The 25,885-nt window shown below is 61.5% G+C and overlaps 5 protein-coding genes across 14 annotated transcripts in view; 3 read left to right on the top strand and 2 right to left on the bottom strand.

Moving 5' to 3' along the window:
• The window catches only part of SULT2B1 (sulfotransferase family 2B member 1), a 31,166-nt gene extending 28,076 nt beyond the window's left edge, over positions 1–3,090 (top strand). For all 3 annotated transcript variants that reach the window (XM_042969420.1, XM_042969422.1, XM_042969421.1), the window contains exons 6-7: positions 937–1,117; positions 2,877–3,090. In XM_042969420.1, coding sequence (XP_042825354.1) covers positions 937–1,117; positions 2,877–3,058 — 363 coding nt within the window. In that variant the 3' untranslated portion in view covers positions 3,059–3,090. The remainder of the gene's footprint in view (positions 1–936; positions 1,118–2,876) is intronic.
• A 180-nt stretch (positions 3,091–3,270) lies between these two features.
• FAM83E (family with sequence similarity 83 member E) lies at positions 3,271–11,087 on the bottom strand. The gene is made up of 5 exons (XM_042969419.1): positions 10,614–11,087; positions 9,264–9,431; positions 8,804–8,928; positions 5,520–5,964; positions 3,271–4,117 (listed from the first exon to the last, which is right to left on the bottom strand). Exons 1-5 carry the CDS (start codon positions 11,085–11,087, stop codon positions 3,842–3,844), a joined length of 1,488 nt encoding a protein of 495 aa, XP_042825353.1. The 3' UTR covers positions 3,271–3,841.
• On the top strand, positions 6,902–7,678 carry SPACA4 (sperm acrosome associated 4). The gene has a single exon (XM_007074121.3). The coding sequence runs from the start codon at positions 7,191–7,193 to the stop codon at positions 7,569–7,571; it is 381 nt and encodes a 126-aa protein (XP_007074183.1). The 5' UTR covers positions 6,902–7,190; the 3' UTR covers positions 7,572–7,678.
• A 1,837-nt stretch (positions 11,088–12,924) lies between the features above and the next one.
• On the bottom strand, positions 12,925–17,145 carry RPL18 (ribosomal protein L18). Its single transcript, XM_007074122.2, has 7 exons — positions 17,052–17,145; positions 15,765–15,851; positions 15,319–15,426; positions 14,761–14,859; positions 13,899–14,022; positions 13,746–13,815; positions 12,925–13,042 (listed from the first exon to the last, which is right to left on the bottom strand). Exons 1-7 carry the CDS (start codon positions 17,052–17,054, stop codon positions 12,967–12,969), a joined length of 567 nt encoding a protein of 188 aa, XP_007074184.2. The 5' UTR covers positions 17,055–17,145; the 3' UTR covers positions 12,925–12,966.
• Positions 17,146–17,164: 19 nt separating this feature from the next.
• On the top strand, positions 17,165–25,880 carry SPHK2 (sphingosine kinase 2). Of its 8 annotated transcripts, none has more exons than XM_042968497.1 (7): positions 17,165–17,466; positions 18,376–18,622; positions 21,749–22,226; positions 23,120–23,269; positions 23,401–23,495; positions 23,581–23,696; positions 24,157–25,880. In XM_042968497.1, exons 2-7 carry the CDS (start codon positions 18,584–18,586, stop codon positions 25,259–25,261), a joined length of 1,983 nt encoding a protein of 660 aa, XP_042824431.1. In that variant the 5' UTR covers positions 17,165–17,466; positions 18,376–18,583; the 3' UTR covers positions 25,262–25,880. The 8 variants fall into 8 exon arrangements, with proteins under 8 accessions (XP_042824431.1, XP_042824432.1, XP_042824430.1 ...); XM_042968498.1 differs by lacking the exon at positions 17,165–17,466 and adding an exon at positions 17,475–17,759; XM_042968496.1 differs by lacking the exon at positions 17,165–17,466 and adding an exon at positions 17,475–17,794.
• Positions 25,881–25,885: the final 5 nt, after the last annotated feature.

Raw genomic sequence — 25,885 nt, 5'->3', positions numbered from 1 at the left:
AGATGTGGGGCTCAAACCCGTGGACGGTGAGATCGTGACCTGAGCCGAAGTCGGACGCTCAACGGACTGAGCCCCCCAGGCGCCCCTCAATCCACGTGGCCTGAACGATCGATTGTTGCCAGGAGGAGGGTGATGTTTGAGCTGTATCTGGGTGGGGAAGTTTGCCTGGTGGAGGAGGGTGCCAGGGGGCATTCTCGGCCACCCCCCCGCCAAGGCTGCAGGGAGGAAAATGCAGGGAATGGTTAAGTTCTGGAATTAGAGGCCAGGCCAGGCCAGGCCAGACCACTTCTGTCCTTGAAAGCCAGGCCTGGGGGCCGGGACTCCTGTCCCAGGGCACTGGGGAGCCACAGGGGGGCCGGGAGCAGCTTTGGGTGTGGGCGCCTGGAGGCAGGGAGGCCAGGGAGGAGGCCGAGTCACGAGTCCATGGGGAGAGGACAAGGCAGGCCCAGTGCAAGGGCGCCGAGAACAGAGGAGGGGATGAGCAGAGGGAGACTGACAGGGGTGTGGGGGGAGGGGGAGTAAGAGAGGGGAGGCCGGGCTGGGAATCTGGTCCTGTGACCCAGTGAGTGAGGCTGCTCTTCCTGGATGGGCACCCGGGGGGAGGTGCAGATCTGGGGCACAGACAGGCTGACCCCCACTTCTAGCCTGAGTGAGGGGTGATTGTGCACCAGCTGCCCAACTGACCTCTGCCCCGGCTCTGCCCCTTCCCTCCCACCCACGGAACCCTCCGAAACCCCCAGCCTGCGAAAACTCTCGGAAGCCATCGCCCCATCCCTCGGCTTGGTGGTGGGGAAACTGAGGCAAAGCAGCAGAGCCACCCAGACGGCTCTGGGTCGGGGACTCAGACATCCAGATTCTGGGTCTGGTGCTCCTTCCTTGCCTGGGGTCCCCTCCCTCCGCCCGGCCTCCCTGACCCCCCCTCCCCGGCCCCCGCAGGACCTCCGCAGCTCCCTGCAGGACATATGCCAGTTTTTGGGCCGGCCGCTGGGCAAGGAGGCGCTGGACTCCGTCGTGGCACACTCGGCTTTCGGCGCCATGAAGGCCAACGCCATGTCCAACTTCACTCTGCTGCCCCCCAGCCTGCTGGACCAACGCCACGGCGCCTTCCTCCGGAAAGGTGCGGGGGGCTCTGGGGTTCCAAGGCTCACCCAGCCACCGCCTGGCTGTGCACCTTGGGGCGGTCAGGTCACCTCTCTGGGCCTCGGTTTTCCGAGCTGAAACGTGGGGTCACTCTGAGCAGCACCGCCTTCACAAGGTCACGAGGGACCCCCCCCGCCCCCCCCAGGGCTTAGCACAGGGCCCGGCATCCAGAGAGCTCCAAACGGTGACAAAACGGCCCTGTCCAAGGCCACAGCCGGGACTGAACCGTCCTGAGGCTATATAGAGTCTTAGCGAATCGAATTGTTCTTAGTGTTAAGGTTCAGCCCAGAAACCTTCAAGCGCTCGGATTACGGGAAGGGGGGGAGGGAGTGTCCTCGTTCCTATTCCTGCTACAAGACCACAAACTTAGCGGCTTAACACAACCCACGTTTATGGGGTTGGGTCAGAAGTCCCAAGTCAGTGTCCCTGGGTTAAAATCAAAAGCGTCAGAGGGACGGGTCCTTCTGGAGGCTCCAGGGGGGAGAATCTGTTCCCTGCCTTTTCCGTTTCCAGCCCCACACGGACTGCTGGGCTCCTCGCCCCTCACCGGTCTTCCGATCAGAAGGGTGGCGGTCTTCCGATCCCAGACTCTAAGCCTCCCGCCTCTTTTTCTTTTGCTTTTTCTCCCTATGTTTGTTTGTTTTGAGAGAGACCAAGAGGGAGCAAGCGGGGGAGGGGCAGAGAGAGACCGAGAGAGAGAGAGAGAGAGAGAGAGAGAGAGAGAGAGAGAGAGAATCCGAAGCAGGCTCCGCGCCGTCCATGGCGCGGGGGGGGGGGGGGGGGGGGGGCTCGAAGGCTCGAACTCACAAACCATGAGATCGTGTCCTGAGCCCAGATCAAGAGTCTGGACACTCAACCTGCCGGAGCCACCCTCCCCCTCCCCCCGGGGGCCCCTCCCCCTCTTCTTATAGGGACCCTTGTGGGTCTGCCTGGATAAACCTCCATCCTTAACCAACGACGCTTGCAAAGTCCCTCTTGTAAGGTCACATATTCATAGGTTCCAAAGACCAGGACGTGGACATCTTGGGGGGGGGGGGTGATTACTCAGCCTATCACAGGGAGCCCCACCCCTACCCTTCACTAGGGGGCGTCATGTAATTCAAAATACTGCCATCCAAATGACATTGGCCCCAGGTGAGAAGCTCGAGGCCGCCCCCGGGGGGGGGGGGGGCCTGCGCCCGCCTGGGCCCCTGGAAGGGGCAGAGGTCACGCCCCTCGCCTGCTGGGTCGCCACGAGGGTTAAGGAGGGAAACCGAGGAAGCCAGGGCCACCCTTCCGCGCGTTCCCTGGCACGGGCTTGTGGGTACATTCCCAATGGCAGAGCCATCACGGAGGTAGCCTGGGTGTTGCAGGAGCCCCGGAGTGAGGATGCCCTTTTCCAGCCAGGGAGGTTAGGGACAGGGAGCCAGGAATGCTGGAGCGGGAGGGGGAGGTTCTGGGCAGAGCGATTTAAGGGGTCAGGGGGTAAAGCTGGAGGAGGAAGGCGACAGGTCTACTGAAAGGAGAGGCAGGGTAGGGGGGGAGCCAGGGGGAAGGAGGGGGCAAAACGGGCGCCCAGGGGTCTGGCCAGGTGACTGGAGGCCAGCGTGCGAGGCAGCCATCAGTAGGAGGTGAAAGGGCAAGAGCGGGGAGGTGCTCCTGGCCAAGGCCCGGAGGTGGGCAAGAGGGTGCTGGGATGTGGGGCGCGGGGGATGTCCCCGCCGGGCCTCACCTCGCCGCCCCTCCCTCCCCTCCAGGGGTGTGCGGCGACTGGAAGAACCACTTCACGGTGGCACAGAGCGAAGCCTTCGACCGCGTCTACCGGGAGCAGATGCGGGGGCTGCCCACCTTCCCCTGGGACGACCCCGAGGACGCCAGCCCGGATCCCGATCCCAGCCCCACCCCAGCCCAGGCCTCCGAGCACCCCCCGGACCTGTGACCTTGAGAATAAACGCATCGCTCCTGCCCCGACTCTCGATGCGCTCCGGAGGCGGCGCGCCGGGGGACGGCCGGCAGGGGGCGCGCGAGGGGAGGAGGCCGCCGCGGTGGGGGGACCCCCACGCTGGGCGCCTGGCTCCCCCAGGGAGTCTGAGGGAGGAGGGGCCCAGGACTGGACTCCTGGGTCTGCGGCTAGGCTGTGAAAATGCAGGATTCTGGCATAAAGCAGCTTTATTTTGAGCAGAGGTAAAGGGAGCCCCAACAACTCGCCCCTTGGCACCCAGAAAACAGTCCCAGGGCCCTGACCGGTCCCCCAGCAGGGGTCCCCACCAATTTCCTGTCCCTCATTATTAAGCCCCACTCCCTGGACTGGATTCTCTCCTCTCCTCCTCTAAGCTCAGTTTACCCACAGCTCCGGAGCCTGATAGATCCAGGAGGCTCCCCACCCTGTCCCAGGGACGCCCCACCTTCGCCCCCACGCGATGCCGGCTCGGGGGCCACTCGGCCAGGCCCGTCCTCAGACGAGTTCCTGCCTGGCCTCAATTGGATATGCCCTGTCCCGGGATGCCAGCGGGTCGAGACTTTCTGCCCATTTTCTGAACTGCGACACTGGCATCTAGACTGGGCACTGGGCTTGCCCGAGTTCTAGAACAAAGGGGGAAACATCCCTGCCGCTTCCCGGACACCGAGGCCAGAAGCCTTGTCCAAGGCACAACACGGACGGGGGCCGGGGGGGCTGGGAGGTGACCGTCGACAGGCCCGTCCAGGGTGGCTTTGGCTCCCGTCAGGGTCGCCCCCCGAGTCCCGCCTGGGCAGCCCAGTCTGGCTGCTGGGTGCCTCGGGGCTCCCGCGGCTTGGAGGTTGCATCCTCAGCAAACCTCCTTCTGGTCGGGGACAGATGGCGGAGGCGGCGGGCAGGGAGGACGGGGAGGGGGCCGCCTGGGGGCTGGGACCGGCCCGGAGGACGGGGTTCTGTCTCACCCCAGGGGGCCCCTCCCATGCCCCGCTGCCTCATCAGGGCCTTCGCGGGGGTGTCCTTGGAACCCCAGGATTTCTTGAGCTGTGGAGGGAAAGACAGGGAGGTGAGAGAAGGTGCTGGGGGCCGAGTCCAGGCAAGGGGAGGCGTGTGTGTGCAGGGAGGCCTCGGGGTGGGGGGCCCCCCCGGGAGCCGTGATCCCCCCCTGCAAGTCTGCACTTGAGGAGAATCAGGAAGCTGCCAGCAGCTGCCTGGGGGGAGTAAATATTTGCCGAGGGAGGTGATGCTGGGTGAGGGTGGCTCAGGACCGGGTGGAGGCGAGGACCTTGCCCCTGCTGTGCCCATCCCCACCTCTCCCCTGGACCGGAAACGGGGGAGGGAGGGGATTCCTGGGACATTTCTCCCTCCCCCTCCGAAAAGGTCCCCACTAGCTCCCACTTGGCGGATGGGAAAACTGAGCCTGACGGGGGCGCACAGCTCGCGGAGAAACTGCGCCCCAGTTCTGCCTGTTTGTCCCCCCCTCCCCATCCCGGCTCCGCTCTTACCCTCTCGACAGCCCACTTTACAGCTGGGGGCACTGAGGCTCCCCACCCAGGATCCCAGAGAGTTAGTGTAGGCTGTGTTGGGACCCCGGTGTCTAAGCAGCTGGGGGGGGGGGCGCCAAGACCCCCTCAGAGCTCCCCAAATCCCCTCCCCAGCACCCCCACGACACTCGAATCTGGGAAGCCAGGGGCAGAGCATTTAAAAGCTTCACCCGGGAGGCAACCAGGGCCGAGTTCCAATCTCTCCCTGGTGCCTCGGTTTCCTCATCTGCGAAATGGGCGGGTGCAGAGTTGTAATAACATTCCCCCCTCCCCCCGTCAGAGGGTTGTGGCAAAGGACCCATCTAGCCACCCCTGGGAAAGCGCCCGGCGTGTGGCAAGGTGCCCCCAAAAGATGGTTGCTTGGAACTCTGGGCAAGTTACTTGACCTCTCTGGGCCTCAGCTTACCCCTCTGTAACAATGAACGTGAGAAGACTAGTAGCTCACTGACCTGGGGTGAGGTGAGGCCACGAACTCAATAAAAATAAATTCCACTTCGCGGATTTACCGGAATGATGATTGTTCTAGTTCATCCGCCCCTCACTGACTCCCTCCCGCCGAACTGAGCGTGGGGACCACTGCTGGGCCCATTTGCTAGACGAGAACATGGAGGTTCAGGCAAATTTCTGCCTCCGCCCCCGGCTCTCACAATTGGCATGTCGTGCCCGGATTTGCACCCAGGGTGGCTCCCGGAATCTCTGCCCCAGGCCGCCCAGTGCTCACCCCTGCCTGGCACGCAGTAGGTCCACACCCCTCTGAGGTGGGTGTTACTACAGCTCTGGACCCACCCATTTCACAGATGAGGGAAACTGAGGCACCAGGGAGAGTTTGGAACTCGGCCCTGGTTGCCTCCATCCTTTTCCAGCTATTCCTGTTCTCTCTCAGGCCACCCGCCAGGTCTCACCTCGTTGTCACCGTCGCTGGAGCCGGACAGCTGCGACAGGCGGCTCAGGTCCCACAGGGAGTGGCTGGGCCGGGCCGGGGGGCCGCTGGGGGTCCGGGCGCGCCGGACGCTCCTCAGGATGTCGCTCAGCGCCGGCCCTGGGGCGGCCGGGGTCTCCTGCCTGTCCCCGTCAAAGACTCGGCAGGCGGCCAAGCGTTGGGCCAGCGGGCCATCTGGTGGTGGCGGTGACACGGGGGCCACAGAGCGGCGGCGGGCCACACGGTGGGGGTTGTGGGCCAGCTGCAGCCCCCCCACAATGCTGACGAAGGGGCCCGAGGTGGGCGCGGACGGGAGTGGCCAGGAGGCCGCATACAGTGTCCGGAACTCTCGGCTGAAGGCGGCAGCAATCTCGCCGGTCAACAGGGTCACCAGGCCTCGGTGCAGGCGGGAGTCGCTCCACGTGAAGCTGGGGGGCATGCAGGGAGGGGTCAGGCTCTCCGTGCAGCCCCACGGGCCCCGCCCGGACTCCATTACCAGCCCCCACCTGGTCCCAGGGCAGGCTGTGTGACCTCAAGCAAATCCTGCAACCTCTCTGGCCCCGACATCCCCCTCCGTAGAATGGGAACGACTCACGTACCTACCCAGAGGGTTGACGTGACCGCTACGTGAGTTAAGACACTTAAATTATCTTAAGGGACTCTGCCCCCTCCCCAACCAAGGCTGCATCAGTGCCTCGGTTTCCCCATCCGGAAAGAGATGGGATGTGTTTTCGGACTCCACAAGTCCTGTTGTCGGGCTCGGCTGCTTCCCATATAACGACCGCCATTTGTCAAGCACTTGCTGTGTGGCTGCTCCGTGCCCGTCTGCTCGTCTGTCATACGGAGCTCGAATGTAGGGAGACTGGAACGAGGGAACAGGGGGTTGAGCCCCGGGCACGGTGGCCAGCACTAAAAGCCTGCTGGCTGTGGTCAGCGGTGTCCCCATCGCCCCTGTTGTCACGATGGTGGCGTTCAAAGCATCTGGCTCAGGCCTTGGCGCATAGCAGGTGCTCAGTAAATGCCCTCTTTGGAATCACACGAACCTAGGCTGCAATCCTGGCCCAGGGGACCTTGGACACGTCGCTTTCCCTTCCTGAGCCTTGGTTTGCCCATCTGGAAAATGGGCTCACTGGGGGCTGTGTCTCGTGCGCCTCAGCGGGCACAGCACCCAGCGCCCAGAGAGCGACGACTCAGCCCCCAGGATGGCGAGCGTGGGTCCGATCGTCCTTACCTTGGCAGGGTGGCAGTGTCCTCCCTCGCTCCCTGGCAGGTCAGGGGGCCGTCCTGCCCTCAGATTGTGACACCCCTCCCCCCATCTGTGACCTCACCCCTGGAGCGGCCAGTGGGAACCCTGAGGGGTCTGTGAGGTCACCCCATTCCGCTGCACAGAGACGCCCGTCGGATCGCGCCCGCTGGCTTGTCTCCGTCCCGGGGATCTTCTGAGACCCAAGCGCTCGAGAGCCGCGGTCACGACGGAGCTCCTGAGACTGACACGGAGCGTTGGGAACCGAGGACACTCCAAGTGCTGACCCCGGGAGGCCAGCCCAGGGGCGAAAGTCGCGGGTGGGGGGACTCGGGATCCTCATTCAGCGCTTCCGGGAGGCCCAGGAAGCCCACGGCCTGGCTTGGGCACCGTCACCGCCGCCAGGCCACCATGGTCCCCGGCTGGCTGCTGCTTCTGGCGATGGCTCTGCCCCCGGGTGCCACGGGCGCCAAGGACTGTGTGTTCTGTGAGCTGACCGACTCCACGCAGTGCCCCGGGACCCACATGCGCTGTGGCGAAGACGAGGACTGTTTCACGGGCCATGGGGTGGCCCCGGGGCTCGGCCTCATCATCAACAAAGGCTGCGTGCAGTCCACTTCCTGCGGCCACGAGGAGCCCGTCACCTACATGGGCGTCACCTACACCCTCACCACCACCTGCTGCTCCGGCCACATGTGTAACAGGGCCCCCGGTCCCGAAAGCGGCCAGCTGGAAGGGGTCACCGCCGCCGGCCTGGCCCTGGGCCTGCTGCTGTTCCCACATTTGCTGTGACCGACCTGAAGGGCAGGGCCTGGGACTGGTCTCCCGGCCTCGCTGCTCCCCGAGCCTCCTGCCTCCACCCCTCCCCCTCATTAAATGGCCAGAGGCCCTGGACAACCTCTCGTGGCCCTGGCCTCATCCGTTCTAGGGCCGTCCACCCGGACCCGGGGGCTCGGCGAAGCGTCCTCAGACCTGATTTGGTGGCGGGGAGCCACGCTCGGTGGGTTTGACTGTCCCCCTACTGCATTTCATTGGTTCTAAGACGCATCTCTTTTCGCGTTTTGATCAGGATGCTGCTTTTCATCGGTGGCACCTTAGAGTCGATGAAATAGGGTTCAAAACAAAACAAAACGAAACCAAAAAACCCCGAATAATGACAATAATAAATGACAGCTGATGTTTACGGAAGGCGGCTGATGTGACGTGCCAAGGCACTGTGATCTCGTTGAATCCCCCCAGGCCAAGCCGGGAAGGTGGATTCTTTCCGAAAGGTCCCAGTCTCCACAGTGGCGGGTCCCAGAATGGGTTCCTCGGACGGGCAGCATGGGTAATCAGCGGGAGGAGCTTGCCAGGAATGCTGCTTCTCAGGTCCCATCCCAGGCCGGCTGAATGGGGGCGGGGCCCCGAGATCCGCGTTTTGATTCCGACGCAGGCAGATTATTGTGTGCTGTGATTATTCACACCTTCCCGATGGGGAAACTGAGGTTCAGAGCAGGGGAGGCACAGAGCTCAGTGTCACCGAGCTAAGAGGTCGAGGAGCCAGGATCCAGGGTCGGGTCAGATCCCAAAGACAGGAGAGAGGAGGGTCACGGACCAGCCCGAGGGCCAGGCCCTTTGCACACCGGCTGTTTTCTTTTCTTTTTTTTTTTTTTTTAAATAGATGCTTAGAGGGGCGGAGTCAACTCACTCAGGGCGGAGCTAGGACCCCAAGCCAGGTCCTCCTGGTTTGGAAACCCACACACAAACTGCCAGGCCCCGCTTTCCAGATGAGGAGACCCAGGATTAAAGAGAGGACCCTCCCCCACTAAGCCGGCCCCCTGGGCAGGCCTGGCTCCACCCCCAGCTGGTTGTACCCCCCCCCACCCCCCCCCCCCGCCGTACCTCCTCTACCAGCAAGGGTGTTTCGACCCATTTCACAGACCAGGAAAGCGAGGCTAGGCTGGTCAAAGGGACGCCAGCTGCTCTCTGAGCACACTGGGAGATGGGGACAGGACACCGAGTGGCATCACGAGGGGCAGCCGTACCTGTAGGATCCGGAGATGACCCTCTCGCCGTCCAGCAGCACAAATTTCTCACGCACGTTGCCACTCACCTGCCGTCGCCAGCGGCTCTGGAAACTGCAGCCTCGCACGACCCGGATATCCAGGTTCTGGGACGGAGGGGGCACGCCCCTGCTCAGGCCCACCTCGCACGCCTCTGCTCACCGCGCAGGGCCTGGGAGTCCCCTGCTTAGGACTCTGTCCCAGCTTCCCCAGAGTTACCAATATCCGGCCTTGGGGGGGTCTCTTGGAGGTACCCCTAACTCAGGGGGACCGTGTGGGAAAGCCCGCCCCTGATTCCCCCAATGCCTCGGGCATCAGGTCTCAGCAGACCCTCTCAGCTGGCATCTGCCTCGATGAGCTAGGACCCTGTGGAAGGATCTGCCCCCGCTGCCTCTGCGCCAGGAGGATGGCGACTTGGTCCCCCCCCCCGCCGGGCTCCTACCTCAGTGGCCCAGGGGTTCACCCCCAGCTGCTGGGCCAGCGTCAGGAAGGCAGGCAGCTGCTGGCGGTCCAGGAGGAGGTAGACAGGCACCCAGCGGCGTGTGGCGGCGTCTAACAGGTCCGAGAGCAGGTCTGGGTCGGTGAAGATGTCCATGACCACGGCCACTAGCTGGGGGGAGGGGTGGGGAAAAGGGCTGTGGATGGAGCCTGGAGCTCCGGGGACATTTGGGAGTGGGGGGCGGGGCCCTGGGGCGTGAGGTGCTCTGGGGGTGGGAGTTGAAGGGCCTGGCTTCCGCGGGATGTTCAGGGGACTGCGGGAGAGACCACCCCCTCCCCCCAGACCCACACTCCTGCTCATACAGCGCCTACACGTGGATGAGGAAAAGCCTGGCTTCCCTGGAGGCCGAGTGGAAATGACTGGAAAACTGTCATCCTAATCACAGCTGCAGTGGTGAATGATGTCCCCTGAGCTGTGACACACTGCATGGTGCCTCCCCCCCCCACTCCAGGGCTCAGTGGGCTGGATGCCCGGGCAGGGCACCTGTGGCCGACTGCACAGCTGGGTCCTTGGGGGTGCCCTGGATACCCAGAGATCCCCTGGGGACTGGGGTGCTGAGCACCTGGAAATACGTAGCAGTGATGACTCCTGATCACTGGCCAGGACTCCTTGGTTCAAATCCCCGCTCGGCCACTTACCGGTGAAGACACTTAACCTCCCGTGCCTCAGTTTCCCCATCTCCTCACTTGGTTAAAATGCGTCCCAACCTCACAGGACCCTCCTGAGGGTCATTAAATGTTAACCCGTGCAAAGCACTTAAATGTGGGAGCCGGCAGGCACAAAGACCAGGCTAGGGGCGCCTGGGTGGTTGAGCCTGTGACTTGGGCTCAGGTCATGACGTCACGGCTCGTGAGTTCGGGCCCCGAATCGGGCTCACTGCTGTCTGCACAGAGCCTGCTTTGGGTCCTCTGTCTCTCTCTCTTTCTCTCTCTCTGCCCCTCCCCTGCTCACTCTCTCTCTTAAAAATAAAATATATATTAAAAAAAAAGAGTAGGCTACCTAGGGGGGGCTGCAGGGGGGAATCTGGGGTGGAGTAGGTGACTGAGCCAGGGGGTTATAGTTAAGTCCCAAGGATCGTGGATGCCTAGGGGTACCCAGGAGAGAGGGTGAGGAGGAGGTCTGAGGGATACGGACACCTGAGTCATCGGGGCGGAGCCATGTGGACCCACAAGTCCCAGGAGGGCATGGCCAAGATGCCATGGGCCCTAGGGGACGTGCACTCCCAGGAGCGGGAGCTGGCGTGTGAGGACGCGCGGGTCTGGGGAGTGGACACCGGGCCCCCCGAGCCCCCACCTTGCGGGCGGCCTGGATTTCCTGGCGCACCAGCTCCTTGAGGGGCGGGTGGCCCTCGTCGGGTGGCTGGGTGAACAGCTGCACCCGGGTGATTCCCTTCCAGGCCGGGTCCTCCGGCCAGCCCAGCCGCAGCGTGGGCACCAGCTCCTCCGACCGTCCAGGCCAGTAGGTCAGGCTGCCCGAGTCCCCATCGGTGGCGGTGGCTCCCTCTGCCGCCCTGTCGGGCCGCTGCTTGGACGCTGTCCAGTCTTCGGCCGCCGCCGCCAGACTCCGCAGCTCTTCTCCGCTCAGGAAGGGCCGCAGCCCCTCTCGCTGCACGCAGGCCTCGAACGCCGCCGCGCCCTTGCTTAGCAGGGCCTCGAGCGCCAGCCGCTGGCCCTCGGAATACAGGAAGCCGGGGCTGGCCTCGGTCAAGGGCAACCCCTCGGCCTCCGACTCCGCTCCTTCCAGCGCTGCCAGCTGGGAGGCTGACATGGGGCTGCTGGGGCGGGATGGCCTTGAGGCTGGGCGGCAGAGGGTTTGGCCGTCTCTGGGGCACTGACCATCTGGGGGTCTCCTGCCAGGCAGATTCTACGCGGCCACGGGACCCCTCAACTCCTCCTCTATGCTCGGCCCCGCAACAACTTCCGGCCTGCTGGCCACGCGATGCCCCAAATGACCGGTCTGCTGGCTCAGTCTTGGTCAAGCTGATGGCCCACCTGTCCTGGCCAGAGAGCCGGCCGACTGCCCCACCATCTCCAGGCGACAGGCCGCCTGCCTGTCTCCTACCACCCAAATGTCCCCAACTAAAGGCAGAGCGGGCTGCCTATGTGCCCCTGACCAATAGCGCGTCTAACTGACGCTCTCCCTTGGATTATCTGGCAGGCATCGATTGCTTCCAACAATGTCCGTATCTGACCACCTGGCCGCGTCCCGCAGAATCTGTTTTTCCTGACAACTCGCGGCTGGCTCAGCGGCTCTCACGGCTGGATCATTCCACGCACCTCCCCTTTGGACCTGCTCGCTCAGCTTGGGAAGAATGGGCTCCAGCCTCAAGTCTGGGCATCCCCCTTACCCAGCCAGGGAACGAGACCGGTCTCCTTGGACTGGGGACCCTGCTCCTGGGGTTTCACACCCACTCGGGCTGCCCCAGCGGAGGATCCGCTCACCAGGAGGTTTCATCACCATGGAACCGGCCCATCTGGATGGAGGGCCTGACCAACCACCGTTCCTTGGATTGGCTGCCCCTGCCGGCCTGTCTCCCAGCCAGAGTGCTCTCGGGCTGCCCTCTGATCTCTGCTGATCCCTGGCCGAGCTGCCCTGCCGGGGTTTCTACCCGAATCCTGCTATCTCCTGCTAGCTAACCACTTATTCCTGGCCAAGGACCACTCTGTCTCCTGTCCTGTCTCCCTCTCATGCTGTTCCTTTGAGGCTCCTGACCCAACGTTTGGGCTGTGGACCCCTGATCCCTGCAAACCAGCGGCCCCTCCTTCCAATCACGGCACCCAGGCGGCTTCCCTCCTCCAGACCACAGCGACCAGGCCTACAAAGATAAAGAGGAATAAAACCAGGACTCCCTCTCGCCCATCCAGAGCTCCCCCCATGTGTCCGGACCCCCATCCCCTTTCCCTCCTTGCCTTGCCTTTTCGGAGGTCAGAACAGGGGTCTGGAGACCTCCTGCCTCTATTTCTGCCGTCCTTCCGGCTGTCTCGCCTCATTCATCAGGTTTTAGCCTGGGATCCGGGGAACCCAGCCCCTTGTGTAAACACAGAGGAGGGCCCGATGCAGGTCCCCGCGGAAGGCCGAGCGCGGGTACGGGAAGGCCCCAGCCCAGGGAACACACTCACCAGGTCACTGGCGCAGGGCCCAGGGGCCCGCCAGACCCCAGCTGACTCAAGCTTCGGTTAAAGGGGAGCAACTCACCTGTTCCCACGTACCCCTCCCCCACCGCGATCCCGCCCCCTCAGCATTTCCGGGTCCACACCCTGCCCACCAGGCCGAGCCCGGGAGGAGCTCAGGTTTAGAGGGGCGGGTGCGGTTAATCCGGGGGAGGGAACAGGTGCGGAAACACCTGTCACCCGGCTCACTGAGGGGGCGGGACTTTGGCCGTGGGGGGCCCTCAAGGGTCCAACGGTGCAAGATCCAGACAAGCAAGCACCCAAAGCCTCCAGAGGGCGCCTGCGGGTAGAGCCAGACTCCGCCCCCGAGGGAAGGGCTCCTCCGCCACTGGTGTCCACGGAGATGGGCGCGCATCCCACTCCCAGACTCCAATCTGATCCCTCCCGTGTCCCGCCCCCTGTCCCTCATCCCCGGAATAACACACAAGAGGACGTCAACAGTCCAAATCTTTTTAATAACAAGGCAGGGTCTGGGGTTAGTTTTTGTAGCCTCGGCTGGCCCTGCGGCCTCTGGCGCGCTCGAACTTCCGGCCCTTGGATCGCACGTAGGGTCTGCGGGAGGGAGAAGAGGGTGAGACCGTGCCCACACAGGAGTGGCCAGCCCCAATGGGCCAGGGACAGCTACAGAGCAGCACCGGACACGGGATGGGGGGGGGGGGTGAGGGGGAAGGACCGGGGAAGGCCGGGAGTGCAGTCAGCATCAGGCACTCAGGAAGGATCCATTTGAGCTGCCCCAAGGGCAGGGTAAGAGGCAGGTTCCGTGAGGGAGGTGCAGACTCAGGCCCTACATTTATATGCTGGCTCTTCAGGGCCTCAACAGGAGCAGCTTTTTTTTTTTTTTTTTTAATTTTTTTTCCCCCAACGTTTTAAATTTATTTTTGGGACAGAGAGAGACAGAGCATGAACGGGGGAGGGGCAGAGAGAGAGGGAGACACAGAATCGGAAACAGGCTCCAGGCTCCGAGCCATCAGCCCAGAGCCCGACGCGGGGCTCGAACTCACGGACTGCGAGATCGTGACCTGGCTGAAGTCGGACGCTTAACCGACTGCGCCACCCAGGCGCCCCAAGCAGCTTTAAGCCAAGTCTTGAGGAAGAACCAGTAAGACCAGGTTGGGGTGGGGGGGATTCTACGGAGGCCTGACGCTGGGTTGGTGTGAGACACAGAAGGGGCTGGAAGCGGGGCAAGGCCCCCAGACCCACCGGGAGGGGTCCAGGGAAAAAGTCAGGGACGGATGGCAAGGCTGGGTATACTCACTTGGTGTGGCTGTGTGGGGTCCCTGGGGCCTTGCCGAAATGCCTGTACACCTCTCGGCCCTTGCGCGGACCTGGGGAAGGGGAAGGGAAGGACCAGATCAGGCAGGGACCCGGCTCCCAGAAGTAGCCATGGGAGCCACTAAACCCCACTCACCAGAGAGCAAGACGGTGCCACAGCCCTTGGGGGAGTCCAGGGCCAGCTGGTCGAAGGTGAGGATCTTGCCTCCGGCTTTGAGGATGCGGCTCCGGGCACGGCTGCTCACACGCAGCGCGCACACCTGGGGGACACGCAGGACAGGAGTGGTCAGACCCCTGGCACGGCCACCCACGGCTGCTGGGACTTCCTCTCCACGGCCCTGGCCCGGCAGTCACCCCACTGCTTGTGGCGCCTGCTAATACCATTAGAGCGAGCTTCCTGAGTTGACAACTATTCTTACCGTTTTAAAAAAAGTTTACTTATATTGAGAGATAATGTTCACGTGCAGGGGAGGAGCAGAGAGAGAGAGAGAGAGAGAGAGAGAGAATCCCAGGCAGGCTCCACCCTGCCAGCACACAGCTCAATGAGGAGCTTGATCCCATAAACCGTTAGATCACGACGTGAGCCGAAATCAAGACTTGGGACACTTGACCTACTCAGCCACCCAGGCGCCTCTGAGGCCAATTTGTTTCTAAAATTGCCTTTAACACTGCAACACCCTCAAGTTACTACGGATGAGGAAACGGGGGTAAAAAAGACCCCAGACGCTGTCCACAGGCCACAAACTGCCAGAGAAATCTAGATCGGAAGCCAGGCTACATGACTTGAGAACCAGCACTGCCAACAGGGACCCAGAAGGGACGTGCCCAGGGACACCCACCATCGAGAACGCCAAGATCATCCCCCTTCAATCCTAAAAGCTGCTAAACGGGTAGGTGTGACGCCTGCCTCACACAGAGCAGACCTGAGACAGGTCGTCCAGGCCCCGGAGTCTGCTCTCGCCCCCCTCACCATGCCCCGGAGCGCCCTCCTCACCCACCTTCAGTTTGGGCACCTCCTGGACCCGCACGTCATCGGTTATCGTCCCGACAACCACGGCGGTTTTGTTTTCCCGGCCAGGCAGCTTCATCTTCCGGATCTTTGGAGGAGGAGAAATGCACGTTAAGCAAGTTCCTTCTGGTGTCTAAACCCCATCCCACTGCTCCAGGCGCCCCCAAGGGCACAAGAGACACGTGTGCCCTGACGGGGCTAAACCCACCTGCGCCCCACCTCCCAACTAGCTCCCCGCTGGTCTAGCCTGGGAAAAGCACCAGACGCGACCCGCAAGCAGACTATTCAACAGATCGCTCCTGACACTTAAGGACTGCGTCATGGGACCGGAAACCACACGAACCCACCATAACTGCCCCCACTTTACGAGGAAACAAGGCCGAACCCCTCAAGTACCCACCGCTGTTCAAGCCTCAAGGGTCAGAGCTCTGTGCCCACCGCTGGGTGAAGTAGACCAGCCGATGGCCAGGCTCCAGGGCTGCCCACCCCCCCACCCAGAGCCCAGCTCTAAGACAGGATCCAGTCGCTCCTCGAGTCAGCCGCTCACCATCCGGGAAAGGGACAGAGGTGGCCGGTTGGTGCGACTCATGAACAACCTCTTCAACACAACTTGGTTAAAGGTAGAGTTGGTCCGTCTGGCCAGAAACCGGTACAGCTGGAGGAAAGAGAAAAGGAAGGATGAGAACCGAGGGCAGCCCCCCCCCGCCCAACCTTCCAACAAATGGCAAAAGAAATGATGGTTTGAGCTAGCAAGGTTTTTATGGCTTTTCCCTATCCCACTGGGCCCCAAGGAGACCCCCCAAGCCCCCTCCCCAATCCCCAGATGTAGACAGCCCAGACGCTGAGAACACTGAACCTTCAGGAACCCCGGGCAAAACCAGTTACGAGCTTGCCACGCAGACCCCTGGAGGAGCCTGGGGACCAATACTAGAATCTTCTAGAAGTCACAATTCTGGGGTGGTGCTGCCTAAGGGTCTCAGGCCTCAAGCTCACCTTGACCAACAGTCTCAGGTAGATGTCCTGGCTCTTGGGTTCCTTGCGCCGAACCTTTCGGTCCTTGTTGTGGCGGATGTCGACTCCCTGCAGAGTTAATGAAGCAGAGATTACGGACCCAACTCTGATCTGGCAGATTATTCGCCCGCAAAAATGAGCTGATTACTCATCTCCGAGGAAGAGCGAGGACCCCAGTCTCTGAAGACACAACAAATCCCCGGTCCACCCCTAGGTGACATGCAGAGAGTCACTTACAATCTTCTGGGCCTCAAATGACCCCTATGAAAAGCTTTAACACAGCAGTCACACCAACTCAAAAAAAGATTTTTTCTTTTTTTTTTTAATTCTTTAAAATCTATTTTTCGACGACAGAAGCCAAGGGCAGACTCTACCTAACAACGTAGCGGAGAATCTTTATTTGGAACTCACTCAACGCACAACCAATACGAGAACCTTTCCCGCAGTTACCTCCCCGAACCCCACAACCTTAGGAGGGAGTTTCCCACTTTTACGGAGAAAACCGAAGAAGCCACCGTTTCCACTACACCGTACCCCAACTTCTGCCCCGAGATTTTTTTTTTTTTAATAGACCAAGTTAGGAATTGCAAAGAACTACTTGGTTATCCGTAGCTCCCTTTTCTCCAACATTTAAGGTACGCAATCATCCTAGGACGCGTTCTTCGGACAAACTCTTCCAAACTCACATCGGTCACACAGAATTACTGTGTCCCCAACAAACAGACCGACAAATGGGGGTACGGGCAGGGAAGGCAAGACCACGGGGCGGACAAGGAGCTGAGACTTCAGCGGCTTGCCTGGCCACGAAACCCAGGCATTGGACGGTCAGAGACCCCCCCCCCCACCCCACCCCCCCAAACCTCCCGCCCCAGAACCCAACGTGCCAGGCCAGGAGGGATGACAGGTCCAGGTAGAGGCAGCACAGACAAGAGATTAAGAACGGACGTGGGACCAGCGCCTGGGTCGGAACCCTGGCTCTGCCACTTCCTGGCAGGGTGATCCCGGTCACGTCACTTAACCTCCTTGTGTTTCAATACGGTCATCTACTTAATTGTACGTATAATCACAAAAGGGCAAGGGAGGGGGCCGGAGGCTGAGATGACCGACCTATCCCTGGTCTTCGAGCCTCCCCAGGAGTTCCCCCACCGCGGCGGTCGCCCCCTCCGAGCCCCCCTGGCCTCCCTGCTCCCCTCCGGCATTCCCCCAGCCCCAGTCCGAGACGGATGGCGGCGGATAGTCGGGGCCCCCAGCTCTTCAAAGCACGCTCACCATGATGGCGCCTCCCGCTCAGCCAGGTCCGGAAAGAGAGAACAGCGCCGGGGTGGGCGGGGAAAGCCTTCAGCGAGCGGCGCCTACGTGACGTCACACGGGCACGACGCGGCGCGGCCCTCGGGCCGAGCCCCTTCACGGCGAATCGCCTCAGCGGCCGTAGGGGCGATTCCGGAATAAGCGGACGAACCACCAACGGGGAACGAGCGCTACGTCGAGGAGGAGGGGCCAAGCCCGGCGGGGGCCTCTCTGGCCCCACCAGTCCCTGTTCTCGATAGTTTTCCGGAAGAAAGGGATCTGGGAGCGAGAGAGATGTGGCGCAGAGCTAGGAGAACGCGCCGCGCGGTGACGCTCTGGCCCGACGCCGACGGCCTCTCTGTGGCTCCGGGAGGACCCGGCGGGCCGAGTACTGGAGGTGAGGAGGCGGAGCTGGCGGGGCTTGTCGGAACCTCGGGAAACTTCTGACCCCACGCTTCAGGCATTTCCTTATCTGGCTCACCTCTCTTATCTCGTGCCGCGCTTGTTTGGCGCGGCCTTAGCTCGGGAAGTCCTACCTGAGATCTAACCCGAGATCCGCTTGCTGCAGCCCAGTCTAGAGCATCCCGCATTTCCCATTTTTAGATGCCGTTTCTCCCCCTCCTCTTTCTCTGACCCCCTCCTCAGCCTCTGCCATCTGGGGGGCTGCTTTTCCCAGCCGGAGAGATTCAGGTGACCCAGCGGGATCAGTGCGAGGGCTTTGCACGGTACCGGAATGCGGAGGGGGCGCACAGAAGCCCCGGGCCTGGGGGGGGTGGGGTGGGGTGGAGAGGGAATCGCTGAAAGGCTCCAGAAAGAGAGGGGGAGGAGAGACTTTGAAGGAGAGGAAAAGACTCCGAGGGGAGGAGGATTGGAGACCCAGAGGGGGAGTGGACAGAGACCGAGGGTGAGGGAAATGGAGACCTAGAAAGAGACGGGAGATGGAGATTGAGGGAGAAGCAGAGACACAGAAAAGAAGGTGAGATGGGGTCGTGTCAGCTGTAGCCAAATTCAAATCCCGGCTCGGCGAATTACTAACAGTGTGACCTTGGGCAAGTCACTTAACCTCTCTGCGCCTTACTTTGCTTGTCTACAAAAAAGGGATAATAGGCTTGGCACATATTTTCCAGAATTACATAAGTTAGTAAAAAAAAAAAAAAAAACCAAAACGCTTAGTACCATGCTTTACACATGAGCACTCAATACAAATTAGCCTCCTTTCCTATTATCAGCCCTTATTGTGTAAGACCGGACAGACTGGCTGGGGCAGTGACAAAGCTGACCTGTCCCCTCTTTTCTCCCTCCTCAGGGAAGCCCTGCCTGCTGGGCCTCCAGCACATCCAGCCTGGCCTCCGGCCGGCCTGCCCTTGATCCTCCTACGTATCCACCTGTCCTCCACGGAGCCAGAGGCCAGGCCCGCACTGTCAGGCTTGACTCCTTGCCCATACCACCCTCCCATGGCCTCCTGCCCAGGACCAGGGCCTTGCTGATGTGGTAACAAAGCAGAGGGCCAGCAGATGAATGGACACCTCGAAACAGAGGAGCAGGGGGATCAGGTAAGGAAGGGTCCACGTGAACGTGAAGATCACCATACCATGGGACACAGTTTTCTTCGTGTCGCTGTGTCCTTGCGTTTGTGACTTGGTGTCTGTCGTTGAGTCCCAGCCTCTTTGTCTGGTGTGCCTGCCTTTCTCCCCGACTAAGATGTGTGTTTCCCTGTCTCTCCATCTTTCTGTCCCCTGTCGCTCTCTGGATCATTCTTTGGCGTATATTATCTGGTGCCGTTGCTACTCTGGGTTTAAACACAAGGAACATTGTTTGACAGTAAATGAACTTCCTCCATTCATCACTTTTAGCAAGTTCTGTCCCTGTCTCCTTCTGCATGTGTCTTTCTGTGATTCTGTTTTTTTGGTCTCCTGATACTATTCTTGTCTTTCTCTCCATTGCACATTTTCTTTGCTTCTCTATGTCTCTGTCAACATTTTTGCTTTTTTTTTTTAATTTATATTTATGTTTTATTTTATATTTGAGAGAGACAGAGACAGCGAGCAGGGGAGATGCACAGAGATAGAAGCAGGCTCCAGGCTCTGAGCTGTCAGCACAGAGCCCCACGCGGGGCTCGAACTCATGAGCAGTGAGATCATGACCTGAGCTGAAGCCAGATGCTTAACCCACTGAGCCACCCAGGCGCCCCAGCATTTTTGCTCTCTGACTTGTGGATTTCGGTTCCTCTGGGCCTCTGGTCCTCCAACATCGTCTTCCTCCCTCATCCCTGACCTAGAGGTCTCTCTCAGATACTGGTTCTCCCCATCTGTCTCTCTTTGTTTCTTTGTCTTGCCATGTTACTGGGTCATTCAGTGGGCAGATGTCCATGTCAGGCTGCCTCCATCCTGGTTTGGATCCAAGGTAAATAGATGAATTAATGAGCCTCTTCTCCCTGGCTTTCATTCCAGAACTATCTGTCTCCATCTCTGTATCCATCATTTTCTGGGTCTTCTTGTGGCCTTAGCCTTGCATGTTCTCAATTCTATTGTCTTTGTCTCTTTGTATATATCTCTGTTTTTCTTAGCGCTTGTCTGTCTTTCTGTAACTATCTGAAAAACAGAGGGCACTCTAAGTCTCTTACTGCCTCTGACTCTGCTTTTCTGGGTCTCTTTTACTAACTTCCGCTGCATATCTCTGGGTCTTTGTTACCTGTGTTAGGGTCAGTCTCTAATCTGCAGGCGGAGATCTTCCTCACGTCCCTTTTCTTTTATAAACTCAATGGACAGGACAGGCCTACCACTTGCCCTCCACAAAGATGGCGTCAGCGGCGCTGTCAATGGAGTCGTGACGCCCCCTCTGCTGCGCGTGTGCCCTCACCTACCATGGCAGCTGATCTCGCGGAGCGCGATGCCCCGCCCAGTTCTCGAGCTGTCCCTCGGCTAGTCCCTGCGCCAAGCTCGCGAGCCGGCTGGCCCCGCCTCCCGCACGCTTTCACTGGTGCGGCTCAGGCCGGCCGCGCGGCCATTGGCTGAGACGATGCACACCCTCCCCCCACCCCTGGGTCTGATGGGGGCGGTTGGTGCTGACTTGAGGGGCCGCCCGGAGGAGGACTCGGCGTGTGAGGAGGGTGCGGGGGTAGGATCAGGGACCCGAGTCTGGGGGACCGCGGGACCAAGAGGAACGGAGACGCAGGCCGGGACTGGGATACCAGGGGTGTGGGATGGAGACGCAGGACCAGAACCGGGATTGAGGGATCCAGGAATGGAAACCCAGGTCTGGGACTGGGTTCTGGAAATGGGGTGGGAATACAGGACCTGGACCGGAGGAACCGGAGACAGGAACTCAGGCTTATGGATTGGGGGGGAACTTATGGATGGAGACCCATGCCCAGGTCTGGGGGACCAGGAGGCAGGGGCTGGAGAGAATGGAGACCGGCCCGAGACTTGAGGACCTGGGGACAGAGGCTCAGGCCCAGGACTGGGGGAGATCTAGGACTCTCTACTTAAGCCTGATTTGAGCTAACGGATAGGGGAGGGATCAGTTCAAGTTAGGGGTGGAGCCTGAGGGAGCTGCCCAGGACAGGGGGCAGAGGTGACCCCTGAGGGTGAGTCCATAGATGGGGGTGCATCTGGGGCAGCTCTGGGCCCAGGAAGGAGAGGGCAGGACCGGCAGGTGGCTGGGTGGGCGGGGCGGTGGGGGACAAAGGTGAGCTGGAAGGAGGCAGAAGCTGGGCAGAGGGCAGGGGGAAGGTCTCCGGGGAGGGGACCTCAGGCCCGGCTCCTACCCCCTCCCTGGAGAGCAGGCGGCCAGACGCCCAGGTCAGTGCTCGGGGTCCAGCTCTTGGCCCCTGCCCCTTGCAGGTGCCTGCATGTGGCTTCTCTAACTTTCTGACTCCTTAGCTCCTCCGTGTCACACCCCTTTCTTGATCTCCAGCTGTCTACATCCCCCCGCCCCCCCCCATCTGCCCTGTCCTTTGTCTTTCTGATCCTCAGAGGACCTCCTGGAGCCCCTAAACTCTGACTCTCCTAAGTATCTTTCATCATCTGAGCTGTCTGCTCCTTGAAGCTGGTGGTCCCCTTCTCTCAGAGTTTGTCTGGCTCCTAGAACTTCTCCCTCTCTTTGGGTCCCAGTGTCTCTCCCTTGTTACTTTCTCCATCTAGAGATGACCGTGTGAGTGTGTGCGTGTGTGTGCGTGGTGTTCTCCGTCTTTGCATGTCTGTTTCTTTATATCTCCACCATCATGATCTCTCTCCTCTGCCTTATTTTTGTCCAAAGCCCTTGTTAATCCAACATACTATATATTTTACCTCTTCGTCTTGTTATTTCTGTCTTCTGATAAGACTGTAAACTCCACAAAGGCAGGGATTTTTGTCTGTTCTGTTCCCTGCTGTGTTCGCTGGGCCTGGCACTGTGACTAGAACATAGAGGGCACTGAATAATTATTTGGGGGATAAGTGAATGAGTGTTTGCATGCCTGGCTGTCCACCCTCCAGGATGCTAGCCTTCCTATACAACTGACTTCTGTCCTGTGTCCTCAAGGTCTCCCCCCACCCTTGTCTGAGCCTGTCTGTTTCTGATGCTCCCATCTCGTCTGTCACCGCCCCCCTTGTCTCCTTGTCCACAGGCCCCGCCCCTGCTTTTCTCTATCAGCCATAGGGGTCTTGGACTCTGACTCCTGCCCTCCTCCCTCCCCACAGAGGCCAGACCAGGAGCTGACCTGGAGCTGGGGCCACAGGCCTAGAAGCGCCCTGGACGGGGCCAAGGCCATGGCCCCCCCACCGCCGCCACCATTGGCCGCCAGCACCCCGCTCCTGCATGGCGAGTTTGGCTCCTTCCCGGCCCGCAGCTCCCGCTTCGCCCTCACTCTCACACCACAGGCCCTACACATACAGCGGCTGCGCCCAAAGCCTGAAGCCCGGCCCCGGGGCGGCCTGGTCCCGCTGGCTGAGGTGTCCGGCTGCTGCACCCTGCGGAGCCGCAGCCCCTCGGACGCAGCAGCGGCCTACTTCTGCATCTACACCTATCCGCAGGGCCGGCGCGGGGGCCGGCGCAGAGCCGCCCGCACCTTTCGGGTCGACGGGGCGGCCACCTACGAGGAGAACCGCGCTGAGGCCCAGCGCTGGGCCACTGCCCTCATGTGTCTGCTCCGTGGACTGCCGCTGCCTGGGGACGGGGGTGAGGCACTACACAGCCACTCTGTCCCTAGGGCCACCTTGGTGTCTCTGTGGGTCTCCCTCTGTGGGCATCTCTGTCTCTACTGTGTGTCTGTCTGTGCTGTGTCTCTCTCGGTCTGTATCAAAAGAGTGATAGACAGGGACAGGCCACAGAAGGAAGAAAACCACAGGCAGAGAAAACATGATTGGTGTCTGCTGCTCCCGTAGGTGGTTGTCTGTGTCCCCTCCTCCCTTCCATGGGCCCTGACCACAGATGAGTCAGAGGTTCCCAGGCTGGCGCAAGCAGCAGACCGAGACATGATTAGTCACCACCCAGGGACAGGCACTCACAGAGGTCCCCTAGGGCAGCCCAGGAGCCCAGAGGTGGCATCTAATCCAGCCTTTGGGGGTGGGGGGTGGCCAGAGACTTTTGGGCAGAGCGCCCCACTCCCCCCAGGCTTCTCAGTTGGCACAGGAAGGTAGAAGTTCAAGGGTCCCCAAGTGGTGAGTCTGCCTTGGTCTTCCAGGATCCTGCTGGCTGGCTGGGGGCCCTGGAGGATGGGAACGGGGAGGGGGCCTTGCACAGTGGAATAACCTGATCCTGGATTCCAGGTGTTTGAGGAAGAGGAAAGTGAAAACCACAGCTCTCCTTCCTCCTCCCACACATGGGTCCAAAGGGCATTGGGATTAGACACCCAAGTCCTGCCTTTGGGGGACGGGGGGTGCGGAGGGTGCACACCTGAGCCTCAGCAGCCGAAGCCCCGGAGGAAAAAAAAAAAAACCCACCTTTGACTTCCCAGCAGGCTCCTGTGCCAGCCCTCCACCAGTTCCCCTGGGGCTGTTTGCAGTTTACTGCTTCTGCGGTGAGGGGCCTGGGTCCGGGGCCCATGTAGACGCCTTCCCCTCTCTTTGCAGAAATAACCCCCGAGCTTCTGCCAAAGCCACCCCGATTGCTCCTATTGGTCAATCCCCTTGGGGGGCGGGGCCTGGCCTGGCAGTGGTGTAAGACCCACGTGCTGCCCATGATCTCCGAAGCTGGGCTGTCCTTCAACCTCATCCAGACAGGTAAGGGCTGTGTCAGGATGGAGGTAGGGGCTGGGGTGGGGGGAGGCTAGGACTCCTGAGCCTTGAGGCCTAGGGCGTGGTGGGGGGACGGAGCCGAACAGCCTGGCTCACCTCCGACTTCCCCACGCTAGAACGACAGAACCATGCCCGGGAGCTGGTTCAGGGGCTGAGGCTGAGTGAGTGGGACGGCATTGTCACGGTCTCCGGAGACGGGCTGCTGTTTGAGGTAGGGCGGGGGCATCCTGCTTGAGCCCTGGGACGCCGGGTTGGCCTGGCCCCGGGACGCAGGTGTCTGGTCTCCCGCCCTCCAGGTGCTGAACGGATTCCTGGACCGCCCTGACTGGGAAGAGGCTGTGAAGACGCCCGTGGGCATCCTCCCCTGTGGCTCAGGCAATGCCTTGGCCGGAGCTGTGAACCAGCATGGGGGGTAGGTGGGGTCCTGCGTCGTAGGTGAGCCGGATACCGTGAGGGGAGGGATGAGTCCTCCTGCGGCCTGGCACTTAATGTCCCCAAGTCCCCTTTGCCCGCCAGCCCACTGCCAATCAGTCTGACTGGGGTGCTCCCCATACACCCCCCACCCCCCCGACATTTTTGCCTGGTTGTTCCCAGCTGTGTCCCTAGTGCCCAGAAGTGTACTTGGCACACAGATGGCACTCGGGGAACGCTCATGGAATGAACTGACAGGGAGCCTGGCTCAGTGAGAAGAGTCCATCCCGAGGGGGCCCAATTGCTGCAGGCGGGCCAGGCCACCACCGGCCTGCCTGGTCCTGCCCCTCCCCCCGCTTCCCACCCCTTCTGTGTCTTTCTCCTGCTATCCTGTGCTCTGTGCCTCTCACCCAAGCCCGTCTACTCTTTCCCACTGTGTCCACTCGTCTCTGGCTGTGAAGGTTTGAACCTGCCCTGGGTGTGGACCTGCTGCTCAATTGCTCGCTGCTACTCTGCCGGGGCGGCAGCCGCCCGCTGGACCTGATGTCTGTGACGCTGGCCTCCGGCTCCCGCTGCTTGTCCTTCCTGTCTGTGGCCTGGGGCTTCGTGTCAGACGTGGATATCCAGAGCGAGCGCTTCAGGGCCCTGGGCAGTGCCCGCTTCACACTGGGCACAGTGCTGGGCCTCGCCACACTGCACACCTACCGAGGACGCCTCTCCTACCTCCCTGCCACCGTGGAGCCCACCTCACCCACCCCTGCCCGTGGCCTGCCCCGTGCCAAGTCAGAGCTGACCCTGGCCCCGGCCCCGGCCCCGGCCCCACCTGTGGCACACTCACCCCTGCATCGTTCAGTGTCTGACCTGCCCCTGCCCCTGCCCCTGCCCCAGCCCGCCCTGACCTCCCCTGGCTCGCCTGAACCCCTGCCCATCCTGTCCCTCAATGGCGGAGGCCCAGAGTTGGCCGGGGACTGGGGTGGGGCTGGGGATGCCCCCCTGTCCCCAGACCCACCACTGCCCTCACCGCCTAGTTCCCCTAAGGCAGCTTTACTGTCACCCATCACCGAGGGGGTCCCAGAAACGTTAGCATCCTCTGGGCTTCCCCCTCCCACCCCCGGCTCTCCGGGAGCCGTCTCTACCAGGGGCCCACATGACCACCTGCTCCCTCCTCTGGGCACCCCACTCCCCCCAGGCTGGGTGACGCTGGAGGGGGACTTTGTGCTCATGCTGGCCATCTCACCTAGCCACCTGGGGGCAGACCTGGTGGCAGCTCCCCACGCGCGCTTTGACGACGGCCTGGTGCACCTGTGCTGGGTGCGTGGTGGCATCTCCCGGGCTGCGCTGCTACGCCTCTTTCTGGCCATGGAGCGAGGTAGCCACTTCAGCCTGGGCTGTCCGCAGCTGGGCTACGCCGCGGCCCGTGCCTTCCGCCTCGAGCCTCTCACGCCTCGGGGCGTGCTCACTGTGGACGGAGAGCAGGTGGAGTACGGGCCACTGCAGGCGCAGATGCACCCGGGCCTCGGCACGCTGCTCACTGGGCCTCCCGGCTGCCCGCGTCGGGAGCCTTGAACCCAACGAAGCTTGCGGCCCGCCGGGGGCGGGGCCGACATTCCAAGGAGGCGGAGCCTGACCTAAGGGCGTGGCCTAGCTGCTAGAGTTAGGGCGAGGGTCCCACACGCAGGGGCCCAGCCCCGTCTCAGGATTGCGCCCGCCCCCAGGGGACCAGAGGTAAAGTTGGAGTGTGGCCCGAATTCCGGAGGCTCATGATGGTCACAAACGGGTTGGCCCCGAGGGTAGTGCCTGACCGATGAGGGCGGGGCTCAGCCCAAACCCTCGCTTCCGGCTCGTAGGACGCCGGGTCGACTGAGGGCGGGGACTGTCTTACGTCTTGTCCAATGACGGGACCTGGCATGTGCGGGCTGGGGAAGGCCTTACTTCATTAGCCAGTCAGGGCCCGGGTCTCGCCCCATCCATTCCGGTGCCTCCACTTAACTGGCCAATCAGCCCACGAGGGGCAGGTTCCCCGGGGCCGACGCTCGGATTTGCACTAATGTTCCTCCTCACCCCCTTGCCGGTGGGGGGCGGGGAAACGACCGTCTCCTGTCTTCTGTCTCCTGTGCGTCCCGACCCCAATCTTCAGAGCAATTGAAAAGGTCTATGCAATAAAGGCAGTCGTTGATTCCTCTCAGACCG

Source organism: Panthera tigris, chromosome E2, assembly GCF_018350195.1.
Source record: "Panthera tigris isolate Pti1 chromosome E2, P.tigris_Pti1_mat1.1, whole genome shotgun sequence".
NCBI lineage: Eukaryota > Metazoa > Chordata > Mammalia > Carnivora > Felidae > Panthera > Panthera tigris.
This window is presented reverse-complemented; position numbering and strand designations above follow the sequence as displayed.